Source organism: Bos javanicus, chromosome 22 (assembly GCF_032452875.1).
Source record: "Bos javanicus breed banteng chromosome 22, ARS-OSU_banteng_1.0, whole genome shotgun sequence".
In the NCBI taxonomy this organism is placed as follows: domain Eukaryota; kingdom Metazoa; phylum Chordata; class Mammalia; order Artiodactyla; family Bovidae; genus Bos; species Bos javanicus.
The window spans coordinates 49,236,733-49,264,643 of NC_083889.1; the positions used below are offsets into that span (position 1 = coordinate 49,236,733).

General features: G+C 43.9%; 1 protein-coding gene across 5 annotated transcripts in view; it reads right to left on the reverse strand.

The window, feature by feature from the left end:
• RAD54L2 (RAD54 like 2) overlaps positions 1-27,911 on the reverse strand; it is a 109,976-nt gene that overhangs the window by 14,960 nt on the left and 67,105 nt on the right. For all 5 annotated transcript variants that reach the window (XM_061397489.1, XM_061397487.1, XM_061397490.1 and 2 more), the window contains exons 3-13: positions 10,010-10,211; positions 8,779-8,918; positions 8,195-8,311; positions 7,644-7,870; positions 6,674-6,856; positions 6,402-6,535; positions 4,707-4,903; positions 3,298-3,640; positions 2,425-2,602; positions 1,005-1,256; positions 674-792 (exon numbers count right to left, since the gene is read on the reverse strand). In XM_061397489.1, coding sequence (XP_061253473.1) covers positions 674-792; positions 1,005-1,256; positions 2,425-2,602; positions 3,298-3,640; positions 4,707-4,903; positions 6,402-6,535; positions 6,674-6,856; positions 7,644-7,870; positions 8,195-8,311; positions 8,779-8,918; positions 10,010-10,211 — 2,092 coding nt within the window. The remainder of the gene's footprint in view (positions 1-673; positions 793-1,004; positions 1,257-2,424; positions 2,603-3,297; positions 3,641-4,706; positions 4,904-6,401; positions 6,536-6,673; positions 6,857-7,643; positions 7,871-8,194; positions 8,312-8,778; positions 8,919-10,009; positions 10,212-27,911) is intronic.

Genomic DNA, 27,911 nt, shown 5'->3' on the forward strand with positions numbered 1-27,911 from the left:
GCTCTCTCAAAACTGGGAATAAATAACATTATTTATTTGGCCTTATATACAAAGCTTTAAAAAAAAGGTAGGGGGAGGCTGGGGATATGAAGCAGATTTGACCAGAGGTCAGCAAATGTTTTCTGTAAAGGCCCAAATAGTAAATATTTTTAGGCTTCATAGACCATACTTAGTCTGTGCTACATATGTTTTTCTGTCTCTTTTTAATTTAAAAATTTTTAATTAAAAAATTTTTTTTGGCTACACTGTGCAGCTCCTTGATCTTAGTTCCCCAACTGGGATTGAACCTGTGACCTCTGCAGTGGAAGAACAAAGTCCTAACACTGGACCACCAGGGAAGTCCCTGCATATGCTTCTTTAAAAAAACAAAAACAAAAAAATTCTTTTAAATGTAAAAACTAGCTCTCAGGCTTTACAAAAATAGGCCAGATTTGGCCTGGGTCACAATTTGAAGGGTTAGACCATGATCTCCAACATAGTGACCTAAGGTCTCAAGTTGTTCTCTGCAGAGACTGCGCCGGATAAAAGAAGAAACGCTAAGAGACAAAGCACAAACAGCACTGGTTGCAGAGATGGACATAAAACGGGGCCGGCGCAGTCCCGGACAGTCGCAGGCTGTAGGCGCTGCGTCAGTCTTTACCAAAGACACACACTAGGCCATTTCTTTTCCTACCTGAACACAAGGATCTTGTCTCCAAGCTTCACACTTTCCTCAATTAGGTGGAAAAGCAGTACCATCTTGGGAGAGTTCTCCAAGACACCAGTTTGGTAATTAGTCAAAAGGTCCTTGGCCTGTAGGAGAGGAAATGAGGCAGCTTGGAGCAGGCTGTAGCCAGACTACCAGAAAGACAATTCTTGCCCTCAAAGGCAGTAGCTCACGGGCAACCTGAATAGGTCCCTGCAGAGACCTTAGTGGACAGTGCACTGCGCATGCCCTACCCTCTCCCCACGAAGGCTCTCCGGCATCTCCTTCCAGCAGTGGCTTATGGATCTGCCTGACTCACCCATTCATATGTGACAATGTTGTTGCCTCGCTCCTGGAAAGGGTTGAAGCCGACCCCTTGGAGGAACTTGCTGTTGGTCGCCTCTCCCATTGAGGAGGCCAGGGCGCTGTCCTCCACCTTGCCCTTTGTTCCCTGTGACGGGCAGCGGGCACTAGTTCCCGCTGAACCAAGCTCTTCCACATCCAGGTCTTGCTCATTGGCCAGGTTCTCCTTCTGAAGGGCTTCATACAGCACGTCGGGGTGATTCCAGATCTGAGGTTCAAGTTAAAGGGGAGGTAGCACAGGGCAGAGAACAATCTAAGGGTGTCCCATGGACTCTGGCAACAGGCACTTGCCCACACACACCTCCCACAGCACCCACTGTCACACCCCAAATTAAAGTCTCCCCAACCCCATCGTAGCCAAAGAGCCTGCACATTTTCACTAACCGACTCTGATTTCCATGATACATGAATGGGAGAATTCATACCAGGAGGCATGCCAGTATGTTTGGTACATGACCAAAAAGGCTGTCACAAGCCTTGCATTCTTAAACAAGAACATTCCTGTTTCCCCATGTGGTTACAGTCAACTACTGTATGAAGCTATGAAATCTCTCCTATGAAAAAATGTTTCTAACTTAAGATGATGATCAACTAAAAATCATTTCAGGGACATTCTTGGCAGGAATTGAGAATTCCTGAGCAAAGTGGGTGGTGCTGGGGGGGTGGTGTGAGAAGGGTACACCAGCACCAAAGCATCCTCACAGACCATGTCTGCTTTAGCTTCCTGGCCCTGATCTAGGAAATATTTTGAAAGTCATCTGTCCCCAGACACACACCTTCAGCTGATTTATTAGAGCAGTGGGAATAATATCCAACAAGGTTAGTTGAGAGCTGTCAAAGGAACAGATCGCTTGTGAGGCAACTGAGAGCATCTGGCCAGGTCAAAGACAAGCCGGGGTTCGCCAGCCTGTTCACAAGGCTCAGTGCTAAAGATACTAGACTTTACTGTCCCCAAACCATCTCAAGCATTATCAGAATAAAACAGATCTCAACCTGATTAAACATAGAATTAAATGGAAGGTATTCCTAATAATGTGCAAGTCTAAGCTATATATTTCTTGAATCCTGATTATGCCAGCAGTCAAAAACTCTGTCCCATGATGTTCCTCCAATCACTCCATGTCTCAGTTGAAAAACAATCAGTAAGAAAGGAAGTGATTTCTCAAGTTTGGTGTAAGAAGCTGTGCAGCTGCACAATTGCAAGGGGCACCATTTACATTATAGTCTACGAGTGGCACTTCGGGGAACTGCTTTGCCTCAGTGCCCTCAGTGTAATGAACTTCTTCCTTTATCAAGGACTCCCAGCAGGCATGACTCCCTGGGGACCATGAGCATCTTAGTCTGTATCTTAGTATTCCCCCGAGGCCTCAACACACCTTGCAGCATACACAGAAAGCCTTGAGAGGGTTCAGCCCCAGCCAGCCACTGTTACCACAGTCCCGGAAGCGGTCCATAAACTGTGTGTACAAATCTCGCTGGATCTGAGAGAGTCGCACCAGGATCACATTTTCTTCCTTGGCAGGGAGATGAATCTTCAGCACAGTGTGGCCTCTCCTACAAAGGTACAGATCAGAATTGACAAGGCAGTGTGGCCAGGAGGTGTCAGTGCAGGTGAACCACAGAATCCTGCATTGGCGCCACATATCCTTCTTTAGAACCTCAACATTCACAACAGCCTTGTAATAATGAGGACATGCTGAGCAACCAGCAGCAAGAAACTTATTTTGAGGATAAAAACTAAAGCAAAGTCCCAGGTGACTGAATGAGAGACAGAGACCAGGGGAACTCCAGGTTCTTAACCTGATCTAGGGCTGCTTCTCTAAGCTTTCTCCACACGCGCCGTCTTCACAAGGAAAAACAAGGGAATGCTTCAGGTTGGCCAAACCTACATCTTCCAAGACGCTGAAACTGGTGAGGCCATTCCCCTGAAAACCATTTTATTCTTTTACTCAAGTCCTGGGCATGGCTGTCTCTTGCTTCTCTCAGCAAGTAAGGCAGATATCCCTAGTAACTTCACAGATTAACTTCTGAGACATGCATTTCTGGGCCAGACTTTCAGAGAATGAACTACTGGATATCCACCATCTATTACCTGCTCAGGAAAAGCTATTCAGCAAAAGCAGAGGTTTACTACTGCCCTACGAGAAAGGGGTCCTCCCACCATAACCACCTCCCCCCTTCAGGAAAGCCTTGAGGGGTCTGTTTCACCAGGACTCTCCACGGATTTGGAAAATCCGAGGATGGCTCACCTCTGCACGAAGCCCTCCAGGAGGCTGTGCAGGACGTGGCTCCGGTACCGCATGAGGCGGACGTCCTGAGGCGTGCTGTCAATACACTGTCCATTCAGGATGGGGCGCTCAAACATGTTGCTGAACTCCTGCCGGGTGCCGAGGAAGTCTGGGCGCACAAAGTCCACCATGCACCAGTACTCGATGAGGTTGTTCTGCAGGGGGTACCCGGTCAGCACCACCCGGCGGCGGGAGCGGATGTTCTTCAGGGCCTGGGAGGTGCTGGCCTGGCAGTTTTTGATGCGGTGTCCCTCGTCACAGATCACCACATCAGGGCCAGGGCGGCATAAGGCCTTCTCAAACTCTAGGGAGGGAAGAGGATCCGGAGTAAGAGGGTGAGAGGGCCTGCTCTTAGTCAACAATATGAGAAGTGGGGGTGCACCCTGGAGGAGACAGAAGAAATGAAGGAAGCAGGAAAGCGAGAGTCAGCCCCCAGTGGTGAAAGGGAGCCGGCCACTCCAGTTCCTGTGCATCTGGTGTGGCACATGACCCTAGCCTACTGACTCTTGCAGTAAATCTCCCTTTTCCCTCTTTCCTTTCCTGATTTTCTTTTCCCTTTAGGCTAAGAATAAAACTGACTTGCATTCCTAGGGCTTACACCAACTAGGTAGCAGACGGCATGACTTTCAGAGTACTAGTCTAAAGGATTAAAAAGGCATCTGGGATGATTCTGATGGGAATAACCCAGACCCTTCCACAGGCTCTCACCACTGTCTTGGAGCCACCTGAGAGCTGGCTGGTGGGAGCTAACTAAAGGACAAGGTCTTCCTGGAGTTATTTGCTGCTCATTGCTAAATTTCAAAGCCACAGAAGCAAACAGAGAAAACAGAATCTCATAGATGAAGAGATCTATGAAATGAAACAGGCTCTGAAACTTAAAAGCACTTTTTTTCCCAAATAGGCCAAGGCCCCTCAAACGAGAGAAGAGAGCTAGAACTATGAGAAGAATGGCTTTCACCAAAAAGAAAACTGTGATAAATTCTTCTTTTATATATTCACACAAACAATACTACTACTACTACTCCGTGTATTAGTAATTTAAATACTTTATATTGTCTTAATGCTGTCTCAGAACATTCTGGGAAGCAGTAAAGGGAGCAGCTGCTCTTCTAATTGTTCTGTGAAGACATAGGGGAGTCTTGCCCAAGCCAGTCTGTGGCCTGGCCAACCCAGAATTCCACTGTCTGCAGAGAAAGCAGGGCCCTGCAAGAGCCACTGGCCAGAGCCAGTCTTACCTCAGGGACCAGGATTTCTGGTTCATGACCACGTGACTCACATCAATAATGCTCCCCATGTGATTAGGTACTAGAGCAGACACTACTTCTTTTCCCCAAGTTACCCCCTAGAATATCCCCAGAGAGGCCACCCACCTCTTCGAAACTCCTGCTGTCGGTCTTCCTCATCCAGATCAATGATGACCGGGTGAGAACGTTTCTTGGCTTTCTTCGGTCTACTTGTGGCAAAGGATTTCTTCAGGGTGAGGAGCCTGTACATTTCGTACCCCATCAGCAGCACCCCTCCCTCTGACACCCAATCAGCCATCACTTTAGCACGAGCTGCCATTGTCCTGCAAGAGTGAACAGAAAGAACACATTATTGCTTCCCCGGTTCTGCAGGAAGAACTCCTCACAGGCAAAGCTGTGCTGATGTACAGTCAGAAGTCCCTCTCACCACAGACTTCATGCGGCAGCATCACAGGGCTGGCCAGCTGCCCAAGGACTTTCCCCCCATTATAGACATACTAACTGCACTGAGGACGGACTAGGTCCTGGTGATGGTTAAACAGCAAAAACCAGAGATTCAATGTTACAAATAGAAGTGACAATCCCCTTAGATGTACGCATTTTTGTTCAGACACTAAGTTGTGCCTGACTGTGAGACTCCATCAACTGCAGCACACCAGGCTTCTCTGTCCTCCACTTTCCCCCAAAGTTTGCTCAAATTCACGCCCACTGAGTCAGTCATGCCATCCAATCATCTCATCCTCTGCCACCCCCTTCTCCTTTTGCCTTCCATTTTCCCCAGCATCAGGGTCTCTTCCAGTGAGTCAGTTCTTCGCATCAGGTGGCCAAAGTGTACATTACATGCATGACTATAATACTACATTTGAGGGAGAGCTGCAAGTTATTATCATAATATATACAAAGTAGTAAAAGCAAAGGCAACATCCTGCATTTCACCTGCCCAGGCCCTGGTGAATGAAGAGCCAAGGACACACAGTAAAGGAAAAAGAATAGCTGAGACCGGATGCCACTCAGCACATCCCTCTCCTCCTGAACAACTGAGCTCTGGCTCTATTTCATTAACCACATGTGGACTGACAGTCCTGAAATCTAGAAAAGAGCAGGTGATCGGCTACCTATGGAGCCACCCACAGGCTCTTCATTTTCATGTGTGTGACCAAACATCACAAAAGGTGACCTCCGCAGAAAAGAAAGTCTACTTTCTCAGTTATCCATATCAACAAGGGGAAAGCATGGCATGGATAGCTGGCTTGGATCAGGATCAGGATATAGGTTTAAATTTCTGGAAAGCAGGTTGAATTTACAGAATGGAAATATAAATCATTATATGTAGATCCAAAACAAACAAAAAAATGGTTTGCATCTTTTAAAGCTTGGAAGTTGTACCATTAAGGGTCAAATATATCCCCCCCCCCCACAAAAAAAAAAAAGGGTCAAATATAGGTTAGTGCTTATAAGAGGAGACTGATGGTTAGGTTTCTAATAGAAGATAAATGTAAAAGGTGAAAAGATAGAAGACAGAAAGTTTCATGCTATCATGTTGAACTGTATGCATGGGAAAATGTGACCATGCACACAGATTCTTCAGGATATAAAAACGTCTTCGAGCAGAATACAAAAATTTCTGTGCTACGTAACTCTGACTATTGAAAAACTAGGAAGAGAAAAAAATGAGAAGCAAGAAGAGAGAGGGGGATACATCAAGAAACCAGAAGGAATCTGGGAGGACAAGGCACATAGCCAGAGAGACTGACTGCCTTGACTCCAGACCCTGGGAAGAAGTCTAAAAGGAAAAGGGCGAACGGAGGGCAGGCCACCTACTTGTGCTCATCGTTCAAGATGTGAACTTTAAAGAACCGAGGCTGGACTTCTTCAGGCTTACTGTCAGCTGGAAGGGCTTCAGGAGCTGGGAGCCACATGTTGAACTCTGCCAGCCAGTTCTGAAGAGTATTAACCTGTCAGAAAGTTAAGTCCAAAAAGGGTGTTTTAGGGAAGAAGCTCAGAACTGAGCCTACCAGGGTTTTTAGAGCCCATAAGGCATTACCCCAGAGCTCTGCAGAGGGTGAGCAAGTGGTGCCCGCCCCAACACTTACTGGCACAATGGCAAGGACAGTTTTGGCTGGCGTGTGGCGGAAGAGAACGTCGATGAAGGAGATCACTTGCAAAGTTTTCCCCAAGCCCATGCTGTGGGCCAGGATACAGCCAAAGCCACTACTGGTCTTAAATCTCTCCAGGGACTCAACCAGGTTATCGTAGAGGAATCGGATCCCACCAATCTGACAGGGAACAAACACAAATATCTTTGGCTGGCAAAGACCAAGGGTCTAGTTTACTTTCTTTGGAACTAGTCAAAATTAAGTAAATGAGCAGACATTAGACCAGACAGCTGGTGTGAGTGGCTACAAAAGTTTCCCAGAACCCTGGCTAGTTTATTGACTGGTGACATTCTTCTTGGAGAACACAGAGAAAAGCACTGACCTAGTAGAGCAGCCCATCTGAGGCAAGAATCTGGACTACCAAACTCCTGCTTGGGTCTTTCACTCAGTCTTGGCCTGGCTGCCCCTGGTTGCTTACTTCAAGGCAGCCCATTCCATGAGGAGAAGTTCTTACTGTTAGAGTTCTTCTGTTGAGTCAACCTCTGCCTTCCTGGAGCTTTTATTCACTGGTCCTACTTCTGGTTCTGGGTCAACACAAACTGCTCTGAGCCTTCCTACCAGAAAGTCTCTCAGACTTCTGAGTCTCACACCTCTCCTGGAGCCACAAGTTCCCACCAAGGCACTGCTCTTCAGAGAGTATCTTGATCAGTCATCTCACAGGAGGTGGCTCAAGATTATTAACCCAAGAGATTAGCACCTTTTACATAACAGGGCATGTCTCAGGGTTGTCCTTTCCCACCCATCAGAAATCCTGAAGCATCAACTGTTAGGAGGAAGAATCAATCAGTAGCTGCTCATGGTACCAAACAAGTACTTCACAGGCTGTGATGCTAACAACCGCCAGCAAGCGATGTCCACAGCAAGGAAGCTGAAAGGAGACAGAGAGGAGAATCCAGATTTACTGCACCTGATGAGGTTTCACCGCCCGTGCCAACTGAGGGGCCAGGAAGACATTCTCCTCCTCCGGAGGGTGGTTCAGGTTGACAAGGACCCGCCCCAGAGCATCACGCTGATTTAAGACGTCATTCACATGGGTGCCACCCTTCTCCTCTTCCTCATCCTCCTCACTGACAGACTCACTGCTGTCCACAATGTGCAGAGTATCCTCCTCTCCAGAGCTCAGTTCAATCACCTCTGAGACAGCCAACCAAGTAAAATGAAAACAAGGACTCAGGGAGCCGATATAATTCACTGCAACTTATGGTAAGGGAGCATGGAAACAATGTTAGAACTTGTTACCATTCATAAAAATTTTGATTTTTCATTTTTCTCTCTTCCAGCTTCAAGTTAAGACAAGGGAAAAACAAATTTACCAAGGAGACTCGGGGAAATTTGCCACGGTCAGATCCTAAACGGAATACGGAAGGACGGAACTCTTTTCTATTCGGAGGGAAAGCTAATCTCTCGGGGTGAGCACTGGGTCGGGAGGAAGGAGGGGCACCTCTGGCTCCATCTTACCATCTCGACTGCTTTTTTCATCCTCGCTGCCACTGCTACTGTCCAAACAAATGACTTCCTGGGTCAAGACGCGAGGAGGCAGTTGGGGACCATCGCTTGCTCTTAAGACAATTTCCTCTGGGTGGGGGGAGGTGGATTTAAATGGAAGAGAATGTCAATTAGCTGAAACATATTTTCCAAAATGATTTGCCCTCCTCCTCCTGTGTTGTTCTTGGGGGGACCATCCTCTGAGGAGACAAGTAGAGAACATCTTAAAAACCTCAACCCTCTTCCCAAATTCCCTTTTCTCTACCGGCTCTTACTTCTAGCACTCACCTGACCACTAGAAAATGTCCTAATCCTTTGGTACATTAAGATTCAGGGGGAAAATCTAAATAAGACCAATTTGAGGAAGCATCAAGTTAAGTATCCATCTTAACTTTTCAAACAAGAGCCTTCTGCTCGTGTGCTTCTTAGCAAATGAATGGACTGAAAGGATTCCTGAGAGGCCACCATCTGATTCCAGATCTGTCCTTGACACTGTGGGCACCGAGGGTCTCTCCTCACTTGGGTGTGGGGCCCCTCCTGCCCCCTCCACGGCTTACCGGGAAATAACTCGAGGGGGACGGTGGGAATGGGGGCTGCGTAATCCTTTCTCTGCTGCTCCAGGCGCTTCCTTCTTTCCAATTCTTCCTGTTGTGCTGCTTTGGTAACTGGCTCCAACTGATCCTCCCGGAGAAGCTTTCTAAACATTAAAATAAGAGTGAGCGCTTCAGTTCACTTGTGGTTGGGTAAGGTAATGTCAAGCTGAAGAGGGAAATCATCACTGTTGGGAGAAGAAGCTGCGTCAGTACCACTACACCCACGCAGTGGGTAAGGTAAACAAACAAACAAACACACACATAAATAGGACTTCAAGGCTCAGGTGCTTTTGGGCTAGTATGTTTTTCTATTATTTAACTTTCTGACACATCACCCTGCTGACTCTTCTTGGTACCTAACAGATCAAGAGTGAAATAGAGTAATATGTGATCCACAAAGCTGGAAAGCAGTACAAAAGACAGACTTGCTATATGGGAAAATAAGACTGTGGATGATTTTGCATCCTTATTTCCCAAACTTAAGAGTACATTTTCAAGTCATCATTCTGTTTAGAAAAAAATGAGGGTAGGAGGAGAAGGAAATGACAATCCACTCCAGTGTTCTTGCCCGGAGAATCCAAGGGACGGGGGAGCCTGGTGGGCTGCCGTCTATGGGGTCGCATAGAGTCGGACATGACTGAAGCGACTTAGCAGCAGCAGTAGCAGGAGGAGAAAAATATCCTTTGTCTTCTTTCAAGAGGAAAACTGTCATGGGTAGAAGAAAGGACTGCTGGAGATTTGGACAGGTAAGGAAGTTCACATCTGCTGATCTCTTAGGTTAATGAAGAAGCCTTGGTTTGGACTAGACAATCCTCTTCCAACTGATGTTGAATTCTGAGAAGATGAGAAGTCAAACTCTTTTATCTCCTTGTATTTGGAAACATAAGAAAAAAATAAAGGAAGTAACAGACTCCAACCAGAGCATCCTATGGATGCTTCCCTGGCCTCCAGATGGACATCCCCAGTGGTGCTCAAGTGCCAACCGCATCCGCTCTGCATCCTCAGATAGTCCAGACCCAGTGGTCCCGAGCTGCAGCTTCACTATTAATTGGGGCACATAGCCTACATTTTTCTCCTTGGGAAACAGAACTCTCCCGATCAAACCAGTCCTTCTTTGAAGGCTGTTCTACCGACAGCCTTCAAATGAAGGTAATATTTCTACTCCCTCCCTTCTCTCCCCCAGAGCATAGCTCACCTTATGTTTCTTCTCATGTGGGAGGGTTTCTGAGCTCTCTTCTTTTTGGGGTCCTCGGAGGCAAGGCCCTTGCCTTGGTGGCGCCTAAGCTGCTCTGAAGGCTCAGACTGAGATGAGGTAGTTGAAGTGCACCGCGGTGGCTGCTGCCCATCTTCTCCCAGCTGGGCACACTCAGTACCACACATGTCTTCCAGGGATGGGTCTGAGGAGACAAATGGAAAGAGGTGCCAGGGATCAACTTTACTGGAGGAAAAGCAGGTTCTGATGCCAGACACGCCAGGGTCAGATCTCAACTCAGCAACTTATTAGAACTTATTAGCGGGTGAGCTAAGAAGGCAAGTTACATCTCTCTGAACCCCAATGGACTTATCTATAAAACGAGGATAGTAATTTCCACACTTCAGAGCTGTTGTGAGGACTAAATAGAGGGCATGCTTAAAACCAAGCCTGGCCCAGAGTAGGCTCACAACAAATGTGAGCCATCACTCTTGGTGTAATTTAGCACTATGTTCAGAGTGAGGAAGTGTCAGGGCCTCAGACCACTCAGAAAGGGACACCGAGTTTCAAATACAGCTCACACTCACTTGTATGACTCTAAGCAAGTCTCATCTGGCCAACAGGGAGACCACTCCTCCCATCAGTGCCTTAAAAGTGTTCATTCAATTTGCCACCCCTTTAATGAGAGCTTACAACACGGCAGGTACTGTCCTAGATGCTTCAAGGAATACTTGTAAGATTCCTTCCCTTCCAGGAGTTTGTCTTCTAGACATAATAAGGCAAAGTGTGCTAAATACCATTACCATAGGAGGGGCAGGGCAATTCAAAGAAGGTACCATATTTGAGCCAGAAGTAATTAGCTAAGCCAAGAATAATTGTGTTAGGGTCATAGGAATATGAAAGGTACTATTTCATAGGATAATCACACAAGGAATTATATGGAAAGTAAAATGTAAGTGAGAACTTAAAAGATGAACAGAACGACTAATGGTATATTATTGCCTTCAGGATGGGGGCCAAGTGGGAAGAAATTCCTGGCAGAGGGAATGTCATTTGTGGTATCGACCACCAGCAAGAACTGGGGTTGGGGGGGGAAGGTCCCTGTGCATGTCCCTCTCCTCATAAGCTGAGCTGCATTCTGTTCGTGGGATGGGCAGGTCCTGCAGTCACTCAGACCTGTCCCCACATCTGCCAGAGCCTCCCAGATACAAGCTCCACAATCAAAAGGTCTCTCCCAAAGGTAAGAAGGGTTCAAAACAAGAGCAGAAGTGCTGAAACTTGGGTGATCTAGTCCATGCCACTTGGCTCTCAGGCAGCAAGGACTCAGAAAGTCTGCCCTTTTGGTGGGATTGTTTCTGTTTGTTATTTTGGATTTACCAGTTTTCTACTAATATCCTTTTTCTGTTACAACAGGATCCTATCTAGGATAGAGAGCACATTGCATTGAGCTTTCAATGTCTTTTCAGTCTTCCCTAACTGTGGCAGCCTATTCTGGTCTTTCACAAACTTGATTTTCTTTTTTTTGCCCACACCATGTGGCTTGTGGGATCTTAGTTCCCCAACCAAGGATCGAACCCAGGCCCCAGCACTGAAAGCGCTGAGTCCTAACAACTGGACTACCAGGGAGCTCCTGACCTTAATACATTTTTTGAAGAATACTGGTCAGGTGGCTTTGTAGACTGTCCCCAAATTTCAGTTTTTCTGATGATTAGTTTGGAGGTTATGTTTTCTAGGAAAGAATATCACACAGGTGAAGTGTTCTTCTCATCACGTCTGATCAGGGTAATGATATCAACATGAGTTATTCCTGGTGACATTAACCTTTAAGTGGTGTTTACTGGATTTTTCCACTGTAAAACTACTATTTTTCCCCCTCCCATACTTTATTCATAAGAGGCCAATCACTAAGCCCAGCCTACATTCAAGGGGAAGAGAATTACACTCCATTTCCTGGACGGAAGGGCATCAAAGAATTTCTGGACATATGTTAAAACCACATACAAAAAAAAAAAGAACAGGGTTAAAACAAAAACCATAAACACACACAGACAAATGTTTTTTGGGGGGAATATTTTGAGGCTTTGAGAACACAAATATCCTCAAAAGTTTCATCCACTAATTTTAACATTCATCAGTGGATTCTACCTAGAGCAATTATTACGGTGGTGTTCTAACAGTGGCTTTCTATTTCCATCTTTCCTTACACACTTATTATCTGGAATTTTTCTGTAAGGGAGATTTGTCCCTTCTCCCTCATTTATATATTCAACATTAAAATATATATATATATCAGTATGGACTCAAGAAGAAACATTTAACCTTGTAGACTTCGGTAAAGAGAGGCCAGAGATTTCATACACCTCATTAAGTGAACCAGTAAGTGGATGCCCTCAAGCTGAAAAAAGACATACCATGGGTCATCATCCTATGAACTTAACCACCAAAAAATACCAAACGGCCATCTCACCAGTCAGTGATTGAGTAAGAGAATCATGAGTGTCCCAGATACTGCTACTGCTCACCGTACCCGGTCTGATGTAGCCCCTGGCCACCCTGATACCATTCTGGGTTCCTTATGGTCTCTTTCATGTTGATGCCAGATTCCAAAACAGCATGGAGTTGGAAACTGATGTTTCCTAAGAGGTAACAGAGCAAATGGGCTCAGTATGGACACTGAAGCCGGACTGCCGGGCTGTAAACACCAGCTCTGCCCCTTATGACAACCTTTCTGGTCCTCAGTTATAAAAAGGGAATAGAAACTGTAGTGTCGTTCCTCAACCTCAGAGGATTGTGGCGATGATTGTGAGGTGGCCTAAATAAAGTGCTAAGACAGTGCCTGGCACACTGTAAACACCATATAAAACCGCTGCTGCTTTTACTATGACTACCATTAGTCCAGGTACAAAGAATGGGTTTGGTTTCTTCTCTTCTTTCTTTCCTACAATAATTCTACAAGGTGAATTATGCTCCCCTCATTCTAGTCCCCCCCCCCATTCTAAATATGATACACTGAAGCACTAAAAAGTTAAAAAGACTTGCCTATGGGTATACAGGAAATAAGCAGAAAAACAGGAGCAGACAGCTAAAAGGATGAACTTTGTAGTCAGGCAACCCTGGTGGTGAATCTCGGCTCTGTCACTTACTAGCTCTATGCTCATGAGGTCAACTTCTCCGAGCCATAGTTCACATTTGTAAAATGAGGATGCAAACAGTTCTCTCATGGAAAATATTATTCTTTATTAGTCTGCTGAACTCCATGGAACTCCATACTCCCACAACTACATTCAACAGTCTGGGAGCACACAGAGCTCTGGGGCTTGGTCAGGCACGCTGGGTAGCAGTATTTATTTGTGTGGAGATCTCAAACTTCAATTATATATCCTAATCAAAGATGAGAAATAAGAAAGGAAAAGGAAAAGTAGAACTGACATATGCAAAGTGCATTTTGTTATTAGAAAATGAGTATTTCTTACAAAACACACACCCCACATTCTAAATCTTTCCACTTGATACTGCCACAAACTAGACACTGCTGCCTCTCCTGTCCCCTTGCTTTTAATTTAGCCTAACATAAATATGAGTATCTGCTATGTACCAGGCCCTGTGCCAAGGCACAATGCAGCGGTCCTCATGAGGACACACGTACATACCTATACAGTGGAGTGCTTTACAGCAGTAACACCTGAGGAAAGGACACCTAATCCAGCCTTGCCTATCAGCGGTTAATGGCGGCACTTCCTTGGGAAACGTGAGACCTAGGTTTAACCTAACAGAATGGATAAGCACCAGCTAGTAAAGGAAAAATAGAACATTCTAGACAGACAGAGGAGCATAAGCAAGAGGAACAAGGTGGAATGGTTAGGAAAGTACAGGCAGTTCAACACTGGCTAAAGTGAAGTAAGCAAAACCGCAGCAGGAGTGGCACTCCCCCGGCACTGCAGCTTGACCTACACACCAATTTCCACTCAGGGCTGGGTTGGCACACCTCAAGTTAGTGTTTTGCTGGGTCCTCTGACCTGGTTAGATAATGACCTTTGATGCTCTCCTGGCCTTAAAGCCTTTTGTTTTTGTTTCTATTTCACAAGCAAATTTATTGAGTAACCACTTGGAGGAACAGCTGGAGGCAAGGTTAGAAACTAGGCAGGACACAGTCAGAGTATAGTGGGCAGGCACAGGGTCTGAACTTCATATACTGGGTACTGCAAACTTGTTGCCAACTATTGTATTTATTTCTTCTGGTTTCTGCCTTGCAGAGTGGGCTGTCCCTGGGAGGGGGAAGAACAAACCTGACAGCCTTTGAATGTCACAAATTTACTACCTAACATTCCAACTTGTGAGGCCTGGCTATGAATTTCTGTCTGGCATGGGCTGAATGTAGCCAAGCACAGTAGCAATTTGCAAATGATCAAACACAGTAGATACAATTTTCATGAACAAAGAGTTCAGACACAGGTTTCCCCTTGCCTTTATATACAGGACACAGGTCTAAATCAGTTTCTCACCACCTACTATTCTTTGAATGAATCCTCAGCTTCTGTGTTCAACAACTACCGTTTGCTTGTTAAAGTGGCTTTAGTTTACAGATGTGCCCAGATGTGCTAGTATTTAAAGTCTGTTGTCATGGAAGTCAGTGTTTTACAGCTGTTTCGTTACTGCTTCACGACACTTAACTGTGATGCTTTTGGTTTCTATATAGCATTATAACATATACCAATGGTCCCCAACCTCTTTGGCACCAGAGACCAGTTTCGTGGAAGACAATTTTCCCACGGACCAAGGTCAGGGAGAGAGAGAGTTTCTGGGTGATTCAAGCATATGACATTCATTGCGCACTTAGTTTCTATTATTACATCAGCTCTACCTCAGATTATCAGGCATCAGATCCTGGAGCTTGGGGACCCCTGATATACACTACGTCTTAAACTAATTTTAATAATAAAACTGTAATTTCAAAATTAATATAACTGATCTTCCCTGAGTCAAAATATAACTTTTCACTGTGCTCTTTTGTACCTTCTCAATATTGAACCACATGAATTTACAACCTATCCAAAATCATTGATTTGACTTTCAAATAATAGCTCACTCCAAAATTCTAAAATATAATCCACCAAAGTCACCGAGGAAAAAAGATTCAAGTCAACAAAGAAGTAGAGGCATGTGCTTTGACAAAGGAAAATTAGTGTCTTCAGTGGTTTAAAAGTCAGTGACTATTACCACCTAAGCTCAGGATCATGGAATCAGATCTGGTGACAAATACCTCTGAACTTTCTCCCTCATGCAAGCCAGCTGTGAGCAGTAATCAACAAAGTTATATAAACACCAACAGACACTTACATAAGCTTCTCAGGAATGAGTTATAAACCCCACCATAACAAATATGATAGGCAAATAAGTAGCTTTGGAAAAAAAAAAACCTACATTTCACTCATAAGGGGTAACAAGGCACAAACGCTTCCAGGGCCTTTTCTCCAGCTATTCCATTTCTTCTTTTGCCTCAATCTTATCTGTATAAACAAAGATCAGTGGATTCCAAGTCTTAGCACGTACCTCCTGACATGATGTGGAAGGATATATACACCACAACCTATGATGTATGAGTGTCCAAACACTGAACCTGAATCTGAAAACACCTAGATATCACATTTCCAGTTTGCAAAAATACAGGGAACAAAGGACTATGTTAAACTTGATAAACAAGACCATATGGATGCAATCAGCAAAGTCTAGAAACTACAGAACAAGTGAGTCCTTTTCTTCTATCAATAAATTGCAAGGGAAAAAAAAAAAACCAAAAGATCATATTTTAGGGACTTCATATTTAGAGAACAGACTAAATATACTCTGAAGTTTTTATAGATAAAATCTTTAATAGATTTATTTTATAAGTAAATTTTTAACTTATAGATAAATTTTATTTATTTTTATTTACTTTTATTTATTTAATAGATAAAATCTTCTATAGACAAAATCTTACAGAGTTAAGGAACTTCAGTTCAGTTCAGTTCAGTCACTCTGACTCTTTGTAACCCCATGGACTGCAGCATGCCAGGCCTCCCTGTCCATCACCAACTCCTGGAGTTTACTCAAACTCATGTCCATTGAGTTGGTGGTGCCATCCAACCATCTCATCCTCTGTCGACCTCCTCTCCTCATGCCTTCAATCTTTCCCACCATCAGGGTCTTTTCAAATGAGTCAGCTCTTCGCATCAGGTGGCCAAAGTATTGGAGTTTCAGCTTCAACATCAGTCCTTCCAATGAATATTCAGGACTGATTTCCTTCAGGATGGACTGGTTGGATCTCCTTGCAGTCCAAGGGACTCTCAAGTATTCTCCAACACCACAGTTCAAAAACATCAATTTTTCAGCACTCAGCTTTCTTTATAGTCCAACTCTCCCATCCATATATGACTACTGGAAAAATCATAGCTTTGACTAGACGGACCTTTGTGGGCAAAGTAATGTCTCTGCTTTTTAATATTCTGTCTAGGTTGGTCAAAACTTTTCTTTCAGGAGCAAGTGTCTTTTAATTTCATGGCTGCAGTCACCTTCTGCAGTGATTTTGGAGCCCCCAAAATAAAGTCTGTCAGTTTTCATCACTTCCCCATTTATTTGCCATGACGTGATGGGACCAGATGCCATGATCTTAGTTTTCTGAATACTGAGTTTTAAGCCAACTTTTTCACTCTTCTCTTTCATTTTCATCAAGAGGCTCTTTAGTTCTTCTTTGCTTTCTGCCATGAGGGTGGTGTCATCTGCATATCTGAGGTCATTGACATTTCTCCCGGCAATCTTGATTCCAGCTTGTGCTTCTTCCAGCCCAGCGTTTCTCATGATGTACTCTGCATAGAAGTTAAATAAGCAGGGTGACAATATGCAGCCTTAATGAACTCCTTTTCCTATTTGGAACCAGTCTGTTGTTCCATGTCCAGTTCTAACTGTTGCTTCCTGACCTGCATACAGATTTCTCAGGAGGCAGGTCAGGTGGTCTGGTATTCCCATCTCTTTCAGAATTTTCCAGTTTGTTGTGATCCACGCAGTCAAAGGCTTTGGCATAGTCAATAAAGCAGAAATAGATGTTTTTCTGGAACTCTCTTGCTTTTTCCATGATCCAACGGATGTGGCAATTTGATCTCTGGTTCCTCTGCCTTTTCTAAATCCAGCTTGAACATCTGGAAGTTCACGGTTCACATACTGTTGAAGCCTGGCTTGGAGAACTTTGAGCATTACTTGGCTAGAGTGTGAGATGAGTGCAATTGTGCAGTAGTTTGAGCATTCTTTGGCATTGCCTTTCTTAGGGATTGGAATGAAAACTGACCTTTTCCAGTCCTGTGACCACTGCTGAGTTTTCCAAATTTGCTGGCATGTTGAATGCAGCACTTTCACTTTCACAGCATCATCTTTTAGGCCTTGAAACAGCTCAGCTGGAATTCCATCACCTCCACTAGCTTTGTTCGTAGTGATGCTTCCTAAGGCCCACTTGACTTCACATTCCAGGATGTCTGGCTCTAGGTGAGTGATCACACCATTGTGATTATCTGGGTCATGAAGATCTTTTTTGTATAGTTCTTCTGTGTATTCTTGCCACCTCTTCTTAGTATCTTCTGCTTCTGTAGGTCCATACAATTTTTGTCCTTTATTGTGCCCATCTTTGCATGAAATGTTCCTTTGGTATCTCTAATTTTCTTGAAGAGTCTTTCCTATTTTATTACTTTCCTCTATTTCTTTGCATTGATCATTGAGGAACTAATACTTCCAAATAACCCAAGATCGGGGGAAACAGATGAAACAAGACTAGACCTGTATTCAGAAAGAACGTAGCAGGAAGAAAATTACAAAGAACAGCGGAAAACATACTTTAAGAGCAAAAGCAAAAGTTGATTCTTTGAAGCATAAATGCTATTTCATCAGAGAGCCACCATCGCCACAACCACCACACTGGCTAAAGCAGACCCTTCCTGCCCACCCCTGGGGCTTACTCCCTTTTCTTATTGTTTACAAGGTTCTTACCCAGATCTGAAGTTAGTAACCATTCAACCTTAACCTGTCTCTCCTTTTAGACTGTTGCTCCTTAAAGGCTGGGATTCTGTCCACCTCATTCTCTAACGTATCCTTCAAGCCTAAAAAAATGCCAGCTGCCCAACAGACGCTCAATAAATGTATGCTGAATTTTAAAAAATGAGCCTGTTTTTACTAAAAAAAAAAAAAACAACCTACTAGAGAAAAATACACATGAATAAAAAAATCCACTGAAGTACATTAGTTCCTATTCAGTATGTTTATGTCCCATATCTTCAATACATCATCATTTACAAGCACATATTGAAGTTCTCTATAGACTGAGCTTTCCCTGACTCAATAAATGTCAAGAAAAGCCAATGTATTTGCCAATAAATGTTAAAAAGTTAAAAACTTACACAAACCAATATGTGATTCACTTTTAAAATAATCATGGAAGCCAGTTTAAGGGGGGAAAAATTTCTCATCCTAGTTGCTCCTTGGGAAGAAATAAATCTTCATAGCATTGATGCTAAAAGGAACTAGAGGATTCTAAATTAAACATCTTTTAAAGTGATATCTGAGATCAAAGGGACCAATATCACTCTCACTCACTCATGAGAGACAACCTAAGGCATGAAGAAAAGAAACGGCCAGTCTTTCCACTGGGCTCTCACAGGGGAAGAGGACAACTGCTCCTCATTGCAAAAGATACCAGGACTGCACAGCAGTTCTCAGTCTCAGCACTGTGGACATCTGGGGACAGATAATCCTTTGTTGTTGGAGGCTCTCTTGTGCATTGTTAGGAATGTTCAGCAATATTGCTACCACCTCCATCCACTAGATTCTAGTGGCACCTTCCCAGTTGTGACAACCACAAAACATTGCCAACTGTCTCCTAGAAGGCTAAATCACTCCCTGTAGAGAAGCACTGCTTTTAGCACAAAGTCAAATCACTAAAGCAACAGTTATTTGTAAGCACAACGACACCTCTTTTCAACCCATCTGAAATTCTAGCCCTGTGCTCCTGACAGATTTGATTTTGACCCTACTCAGCATGATGAGGAAAATTTTGGGCCATCTCTGCAACCACAGGAAAGAATTACCAAATTCTCAGCAAATCAGTCACAAAGCAGGTACTTCTGAGCAAAGGCAGAGAGAACAGTAAAGTGAAAACCATTTGGAATGCTAGTTGAGTTTCTGAATAAGATATAGAGAGTTAATGAGAAAACATAAAGTGAATACTTGGCTTTACTAAAATCTTACAGACAAGGTAATGTCTAGAATAATTTCACAAAATCAGAATTTTAAAAATCTAAATTAAACCCAAGGATGCTGATGGAAACCACATTCTGATCTTTAAAATTTGCCTCTCCTATGTCTTCTCACTTTTACACTCATGAAATAAAAGACTATCAAACAATATGAAAGACTGCTTAAACAGACTACAATAAAATACAGAATATTTTTCTAACAACAAAGAGCACTGTGAGCAATGTTGAGATAAGTCACAGACCAGATGCTATTAACAACATAAATATCAGTATATCCAGAATACTTACACAAACACTTAAACATGAAAAGCATCATTACCACAGTCAAAACTGGCATCATTACTTCAGAAATCTGAGCTGACTCTTGAACTATTCCCCCGCTTTCTGCAAGCACTCAACTTCATTATTCCATATTCCAAGAAAACATCGACTAACATTCTATGGCCTTATGCCAAACATGAATGCTGAATCACGTACTCAGCTTGACTTCCCCCATTCCTTCCATCCCCCAGAATTCCAAGAGCAACCCCACACCCAGCCACCATCACACATTAAGAAGAGAAACCCTGCTGCTGCCCGAGGAACAGAAGGTGGAGAGAGAGCCAACTCCTGTCTGGAAATGGCTGCCATTCCTGAGGAGCCACACACCACCCGAGGCAGCAGGTGGACTGGCAAGCGGCAGCCTGCAGCCAGCTTCCTGAGGAGACAGCCGTTCCTTCCAGACTCTGCCAAAGGCCTCAAGAGACAACAGGCTAGTCACTCTTTCCTCTAGAGTTCTCCAAGAGCCTCTCAACTCTCTAGTAACAATTAAAAAAAGAAATGAGATAGGCATTAAAAAGAGAATGAAATTTTGCCATTTGCAACAACATGCATGGACCTGGAGGGTATCATGCTTAGTGAAATAAGACAGACAGAGAAAGACTCATACTGTATGTTATCACTAATATGTGGAATCTAAAAAATAAAACAAACTAGTAATTTAACAAAAAAGAAACAAACTCACAGATACAGGAAACAAACCAGTGGTTACTAGTGGGGAGAGAGGAGGAGGTGGGGGCAAGATAGGGGTAGGGAATTAGGAGGTACCAGTCACTATGGAGAATCCCAGGGACAGGGGAGCCTGGTGGGCTGCCGTCTATGGGGTCGCACAGAGTTGGACACAACTGAAGTGACTTAGCAGCAGCAGCAGTAGCAGTCACTATGTATAAAATAAATAAGCTACAAAGATATATGGTACAGTACAGGGAATACAGGCAATATTTTATAACTATAAATGGAGTATAATCTATAAAATTTTTGAGTCACTATGTTATATACCTGAAACTAACATAATATTGTAAATCAACTACATCCCTGTCTGAAAAAAAAAAAAAATTAGCTGGGGATATGAATGGGAAAACAGAGGCAATAAATTTTTTTTTTGCTTGTTTCCCAAAGTATGAGCAATCCAAACATAGGAAAAATAAAAAGAGAATTAAAGACTCAAGCAAATTACCCCTGGAAACTTAAGAATCACTAAACGGCCAGTGCTTTCTCCACCTGCATTCAGCACTATGGGGGAGTAAAGTGGATCCGCATGCTGCAACTGCTTGATAGGTGTCAGAGCTGGAGTTGGTTCAAGAGCCATGTCAATCCATGCCAGGCTCCCTGCTCTTCTGGACAGCTCCAACTCACAGTCTCTCTCAGGGAGGCTAGCCAACAATCTCCTGGCATCTCCAGTGAACCTGAGGGCTGAGAGTTAACAAGACCTCTGCCCCTACAAAGTGAGGATTTAGGGAGAATAAAGAAAACAAGCCTGCCTGCAACTCTGGGGGACTGTAGTCCTTCCCTCTGGAGTTCAGGCAGGTAAAGCCCCGCATTTTCCTCTGGGAAATGCATTTTGAATGGTGACAGAAGCACAAAACAACACACAAATCTTCCTATATGTGCAAACTCCACTAGGGCCCCCTGAAAGAGTACCCACAACGAACAAGAGGAAAATAGGGCATATCTGCTGTTCCTTTTAAGAAGGAATGGGCAAAGAGTAACACCAACAGCTCAAATTCTGCTACTTTTATTTGAGAGAGGACTTAGGTACACACACTAAGGTGATCATCTTCCGAAATTTGTTACTGTTGTATCTGTTAAGAGAGTAGAAGACAGTAAAACTGGTCCTATGAACAAACAAAAGCTTTCCTTGATGAGAGTACAGTGGAAAGGCGGGGGCGAAATCCACATAACTCAGTTTATCTTTTCATTCTACTGATGAATGCTTTGAAGTACTGAGGCATGACCACAACACACACACACACACACACACACACACACACACACACAACTTTCCAGAAGGATTCAGTAGTTGAGAAAGGGCCAGTCTTCCACAAGCAGAGCATCAGACATCATGCTGGCAAAGCACAGCAGGCAAGAGAGAAGTAAAGTACCTTTACAAACTCCCAAAATTAGAGAATACTGCTCCAGCACAGATTTCCTCCACAAAATGCATTCACATATAATTGAAACAGTGAAACGATTTCCATCAGGCTCTTAATAATGATAAGAATTTCTGATTTGAGAGCAGAATACAAGGTAGGTTGAAGAGTGGATGCTGTGGAGGGCAGGGCTCACCTATCAGTTCCCATGCCCCAGAGAACAGCATTGAAACGCATGCCTTGGCAAAAGAATAAACTACTGCATGTCACTGAGCTCCTGGACTGTCTCATTAGCTTAAACCTTAAATGTTAACTCTATGAATGCAAAAGGCCGGACAGTAAACTCAGACAGGTAAAGCACTTTCTGACCACATTAGAAATAAGATAAATCTTAAAAAAAAAAAAAAAAAAAAAACTTTCCTTAGGGTCACAGAAAATAAAAGACAATATGCATCTACCTGGGAGCACGCTGACGCTTTGCTTCCTGACTAAAAGACCAGCTGGAACATAAGTACAACCTCTCTAAGCTGGAGGAGCACTCGCCAGTGGCTCTCCCAGGATCTTTCACTCCACAGGGGAAACACTCCATACATCTCTACCATATATGATCACTGACGACGATAAAACCTCTCCTCCCCTCATCTTCAAACACAAATTCTGTGCCTAAAGAAGTTACCTATCTTTATATCCCACTTGGCTTCCCTCCATACCGTTGTACTCCTTGGTCTGGATTCTGACACCAGACTCCAAAGGGTCTCCCTGCCTCTGATTACTCCCTCTTCGATCCATACCACAAAAAGAGCTTTCTGAATCTAACCATGTCACAGTCTCCACCCACCCAGGATCTCCTAAAATACCTTAAAGCTGCCCCTTCTACCCATAGGATATAGTCTAAAACACTTAAGGCCTTCCCTGATTGCTAGCATCCAGCCTTCCTTCCGACCACCGGGTACTTCCCTCCAACGCCTGTACCCACACACCCTCCACTGCCTACTCTCTAGCCTCAGCTCTCGAGGTCTCAGGCCTTGGCTGAGGCTGTGTCCCTCTTTCCCTACCTCTTCATCTAACAGTTTTGTGTTAGACTCTAATAACTTACTTCTTTCTAACCCATAGCCTCTTTTGGGTCCCCACTTAAAGGTCAGCCTCCAGAACGCCTTCTCTAGGTTTCTTCCTTTTTATTTCAGCATGTGCCCAACTGCTAAGCTGTAGTGTCTGTCAACATAGCTGCAGAGAGAAAGTTAATAGCTGCTGCTGTCTCTCTTGGTAAGTTGCTCAGGGAACTTCATTTAAGCCTGGCACATTCTGTTTCTGTATTCTAAACTGGACCAAAGATTCTCTGAAGACTTCACGAGATGATTCAAAAAATGCTGAAAAACCTTCTCTTCCAGAAGGTTGCTGGGTAACTCTGAAGTCGGGGCAGGCACAGTAGTGGGGAATAACTGTAGTCCCAGCACAGGTCTGTGGTGAGTCTGCTAAATATGCACCCCACCCCATGCCCCGTCATGCCCAAGTCCATCTAAAACGGCGCTGGTCACTAGCTCTGCTCCCAGAAGCACTGGAGCCCAGCCTATCTGCAATGCTTGTTATCTTTTGGCTAGATTTATTCATGTTACCAATATTACTCATTCAGTCCTCAAAACGGTAAATACAAGACACTACAAGTATTCCCATTGTACAGATGAAAAAAACGTCCTTCACAAAGCTATTAGTTTGAACTCAGGTGGCTGATCTGGCTCCAGAGTCCTTGCTCTTAGCCACCACCCTGCACAATTTCTCCTGTACTCCCATTCCCCTTTAAGTTATAAAGGAAGAAAACAGAGTTCAGAAAGAGTCACATATGTACTGTGCCTTGATTTACAACAAAGAATAAAACAAAACTCTAACGCAGAGTAGCTCAATTAACCATATTGGTGGGGGATGGGGGGAATGAAGCTTGACCCTAACTCACACCACACAGAAATCAATTCCAGATGTATCCGAGACCTAAATGTGACGGTAAAACATGAAACATCTAGAAGACAACAGGAGAATATCTTCATGACCTTGGGGTAGACAACTATTTCTTATACAAGGCACAAAACAAAAAGAGGAAAAAATGATAAATTTGACTTCATTAAAATTAAAGCATCTATAGATCAAAAATTAAAAAAAGATTATGACTGTAAAAAATACACAACTAAGAGACTGAAAAATCAAGCAATATAAATGGGAAAGGTGTGTCACATATATATTATCAAAAAGACATCCAGAAATAAAAAATTCCTATAAACCAACTAAGAAATTTATGAAAGAAAGAAAAATGGTAGAAAACATGGGTTCGGGCACTTTACAAAAGTGAAAATGATCGTGAGCATGTGGAAAAGAGCTCAACACCTGAAGTAATTCAGTTCAGTTCAGTCGCTCAGTCGTGTCCGACTCTTTGTGACCCCATGAACCGCAGCACGCCAGGCTTCCCTGTCCATCACCAACTCCTGGAGTTCACCCAAATTCATGTGCATCGAGTTGGTGACGCCATCCAGCCATCTCATCCTCCTTCTCCTCCTGCCCCCAATCCCTCCCAGCATCAGGGTCTTTTCCAATGAGTCAACTCTTCACATGAGGTGGCTAAAGTATTGGTGTTTCTGCCTCAGCATCAGTCCTTCCAATGAACACCCAGGACTGGTCTCCTTTAGGATGGAGGAAAATACAAATTAAAACCACAATCAGATACCAATCCCCCCCAACCCCTTGGATTGCGGGAAGGAATGTTAAAGGCCCTACAAAATCACTCTGAACAACAGGGTCAAGGTCTGACATGTTTTCCTGATGTAGGTTTACGAAACAGACCCGCCCCCAGCACACTCAAACTCTCTGCCCCTTGGTGTCCCTAAGCCTAGCACACAGAAAGGAAGGACAGGAACAAGTACCAAAATCAGCACTGCTCCATTTCTAACACGGAGGTCATCTAAATACTGACATAAGCTATGCTGAAAAATCAGTCCAACAACAGATATTCAAGTTTTCTCCAAAGAAAGTGACACGTTTCTGGGGAAGAAAAGGAAGACAGAAATACAGAATACAAAGATCTGGCTTGAGGGACTTCCCTGGAGGTCCAGTGGTTGGGACTTGGTGGTTCCACTGCAGAGGGTGAAGGTTTGATTCCTGGATCTGGGAACTAAAATCCCACAGGCCGTGTACTACAGCCAAAAAAAAAAAAAAAGATCTGGCTTGAATCCGTAATTTAAGGAATGCTGCTCGTCATCTATGTTGAGAACAAAACGCTGAAATGCAATAGAATATTCTATTAACACTGTCTTGTCTGTCTTGGTGCATTCAGTTGCATGGTCTAACTGCTTCCAAGGTCTGATTCACAGCCCTTTTCTCTGTTTCAGTGATTCCTCTTTGTTCCTAAAAACATGCCTTCCCTTCCTGGTCTTCGTCCAGAACAAGAGAACAACATATCTAGAATTCAGGTTGCAAACTTTTCATTTTGTGGAAGAGAACTTAAAGGCTCAGCAAGGACTTTCCCAGGATCACAGAAGTGTAGCTGAAGACTGCTCCTCTCTATCACACACTAGAGTGCTGGGGCAAAGGCTTTCCCAGGCCACAGCAACAGCTTTAGCCAGTATGGACTGCCACCTATCTCTCCTGCACCATCAGTTTCTCCCTCCCACCCTGATCAGTCCCACTGGCAAAAAGAAAGTTCAAAAGATAAAACCTGTTCTCCCCCTATTCTGATTGGAGCCCCTATCACTGCACTGAAATTGATCATTTTGGGCACAAGGACCCCCACACTGCTAAATCCAATGTCAATTCTTAGTCCTCATACTACTAGGACTGTTGGTTGGCTTATCTAACACAACTGATCACTTCCTCCTTGAAATGACTTTTTTCCTATCTGGATCCCGTAAAATCTTCTCTTGGGTGTTCTACTACCTCAGTGGCCATTTCTCTTCAGTCTTCTCTCCTTAATCATCCTCATTCCCTCCTCACTTCTGCTGTCAACTGCTTAGTCGTTCAGACCATTTCTCCTGTTCCTGGAATAATCTTATCCTGTCCTGTGATTTAGGCACCATGCATTGGAGGAGGAAATGGCAACCCACTCCAGTGTTCTTGCCTGGAGAATCCCAGGGACGGCGGGGCCTGGTAGGCTGCCGTCTATGGGGTTGCACAGAGTCGGACACGACTGAAGCGACTTAGCAGCAGCAGCAGCATATACAGACATGCCCCATTTTTTTTTTTAACGTAGAGTTCTCCTCTGAATTTCAACTCAGTAGTCTAACTGCCCTGTGGACATTTCAACTTGGAGGCATAAGACATGTCAAACTTGTTTCTCCAAAACCAAACTCCTGTCTGTCTCCAATCTGTGTCTCGCCCCTGATCTTCCTAACCTTAGAAAATGGCATCTTAAAGTTGTTCAATAAAAACTCAGAATCCATCCTTTTCTTCCCTGTTACTCTGACACAATCTGTATCTATTTCATTAACCAATTCTCTTGGCTCTATCTTCAAAAACATACCGAGAATGCAACTACTTCTACCAACTGCACCAAGCCATCAACCTTCCTGCCTTGAATTCTGATATATCTTCCTAACTGGTCTCCCTGATTTTGCCCTCATCTCCCTAATGGTCTGTTCCGTACATATCAACCAGAGTGATCTTTCCTCTGTTCAAACCCTGCAATGGCTCCCATCTCACAGAATAAGGCCCCACACATAAGCCTCCCTCATTATTAATCCTCCCCAACACAGTGGTACCTGTTACTATGAATGAACCTACACTGACACATCAGTATCACCCAGAGTCCAGAGTTTACACTAGGGTTCACTCTTGATGTTGGACAAATATATAATGACATGCATCCACCATGGAAGGCCATATAGAGCAGTTTTACTGCCCTAAAAATCCTCTGTGCTCCACAGATTCATCCCTCCTCTCCCTCAAACCTCTGGTAACAACTGATCTTTTTACTTTTATTTTTTAAAATAAAAGCTTAGAAAAGTAAAAATGAAACACCATGGAATTTTGAAACAATCCTGGTTTTGAAAAATTTTAAATGGCACATGCAAAAAAGAATGCAATGGGATTCCAGCTTTGTAGAAATATACATCTGAAGAGAAAAATAACTGAAAAATAAGACATCAATTCTCTTGCTATCTCTGGCTGATAGAATTCTGTGTGATTTTTATATTCTTTATAATGTTCTATATTTCCAAAATTTAATTAATAGGTGCATGACTAATAATCAGAAATTTATTGTTAAATAGTAAACTCAACAAGCAGTTGGGCATCACAGATTTTGAAATAGTATCCAAACTCCAGACACACTCTTTGAAGAAGGATCTAGGATATGAGGCAATCACAGGGTTCATAACATTTACTTAAAACTATTCTTAGAAGAGAAAGAATACTAGGCTCAAAATAGGGATGTCTAAAGTGACAGAAAGGCCATAATAAACAATGAAAACTACAACCTCTATAACCTATGCTCCTTGTGAAGGGCCCTGGGGGCTTCCACAGGAGGGAGAAAACATTGGCTAGGATTCCCATTAGACTGCTGCGACTATTCCTCCCAAGTGACATTCTTCATGACACAAAAGCCGCCCACTCTGATCTTAGTTTAAAACTCTGGAGGTTCCTGACACTTCTTCCACTTCCAGCTGCAAGACTCCTCCTGCAGACTGCTGGTGCTTACTGATACACTTGGGATTCACAGTGTGAGTCTGAAATCGCAGCTGTCAGAACTCAAGCAAATAGACCCAGGGCTCCAGGTATATCTCGAACCACCACCACTGGCCTTACATGCTCAAGCCCCTACCTAGCTCACCCCAGACCACTCTGCCCTTTGCTCCCTGTCCTCTAGCCACCAAGGCTTCCACCTTCCTGAGTCTAAACAAGCAGAGCTGGTTCCCACCCCAGGGCCTTTGCCCTGGCCCTATGCCTAGGACACTTTACCCCTGATTCTGTATACTGCAAGCAAAGAGGACAAATAGAAGCGGGTGAGAGAAACAGCACAAGTCAAACTCCCTGCAGGAGACTACAAGACGCAGGGGTTGAGAAGGAGATCCGCTTTCCTTACTCAGGGGTCCAAGGTGAAGGGGGTCACAGTTGGCATCTAGGGGGCTAGCTTTCTGTCAATGAGGTGGCTATGAAGCAGGTTCTGGAAGGCACTAAGCATGTCACACCCCTAGCTGCTGTGCAAGGAAACTAGTGTCCTGACGCGCCATGGAAAACAGACAAGAACAG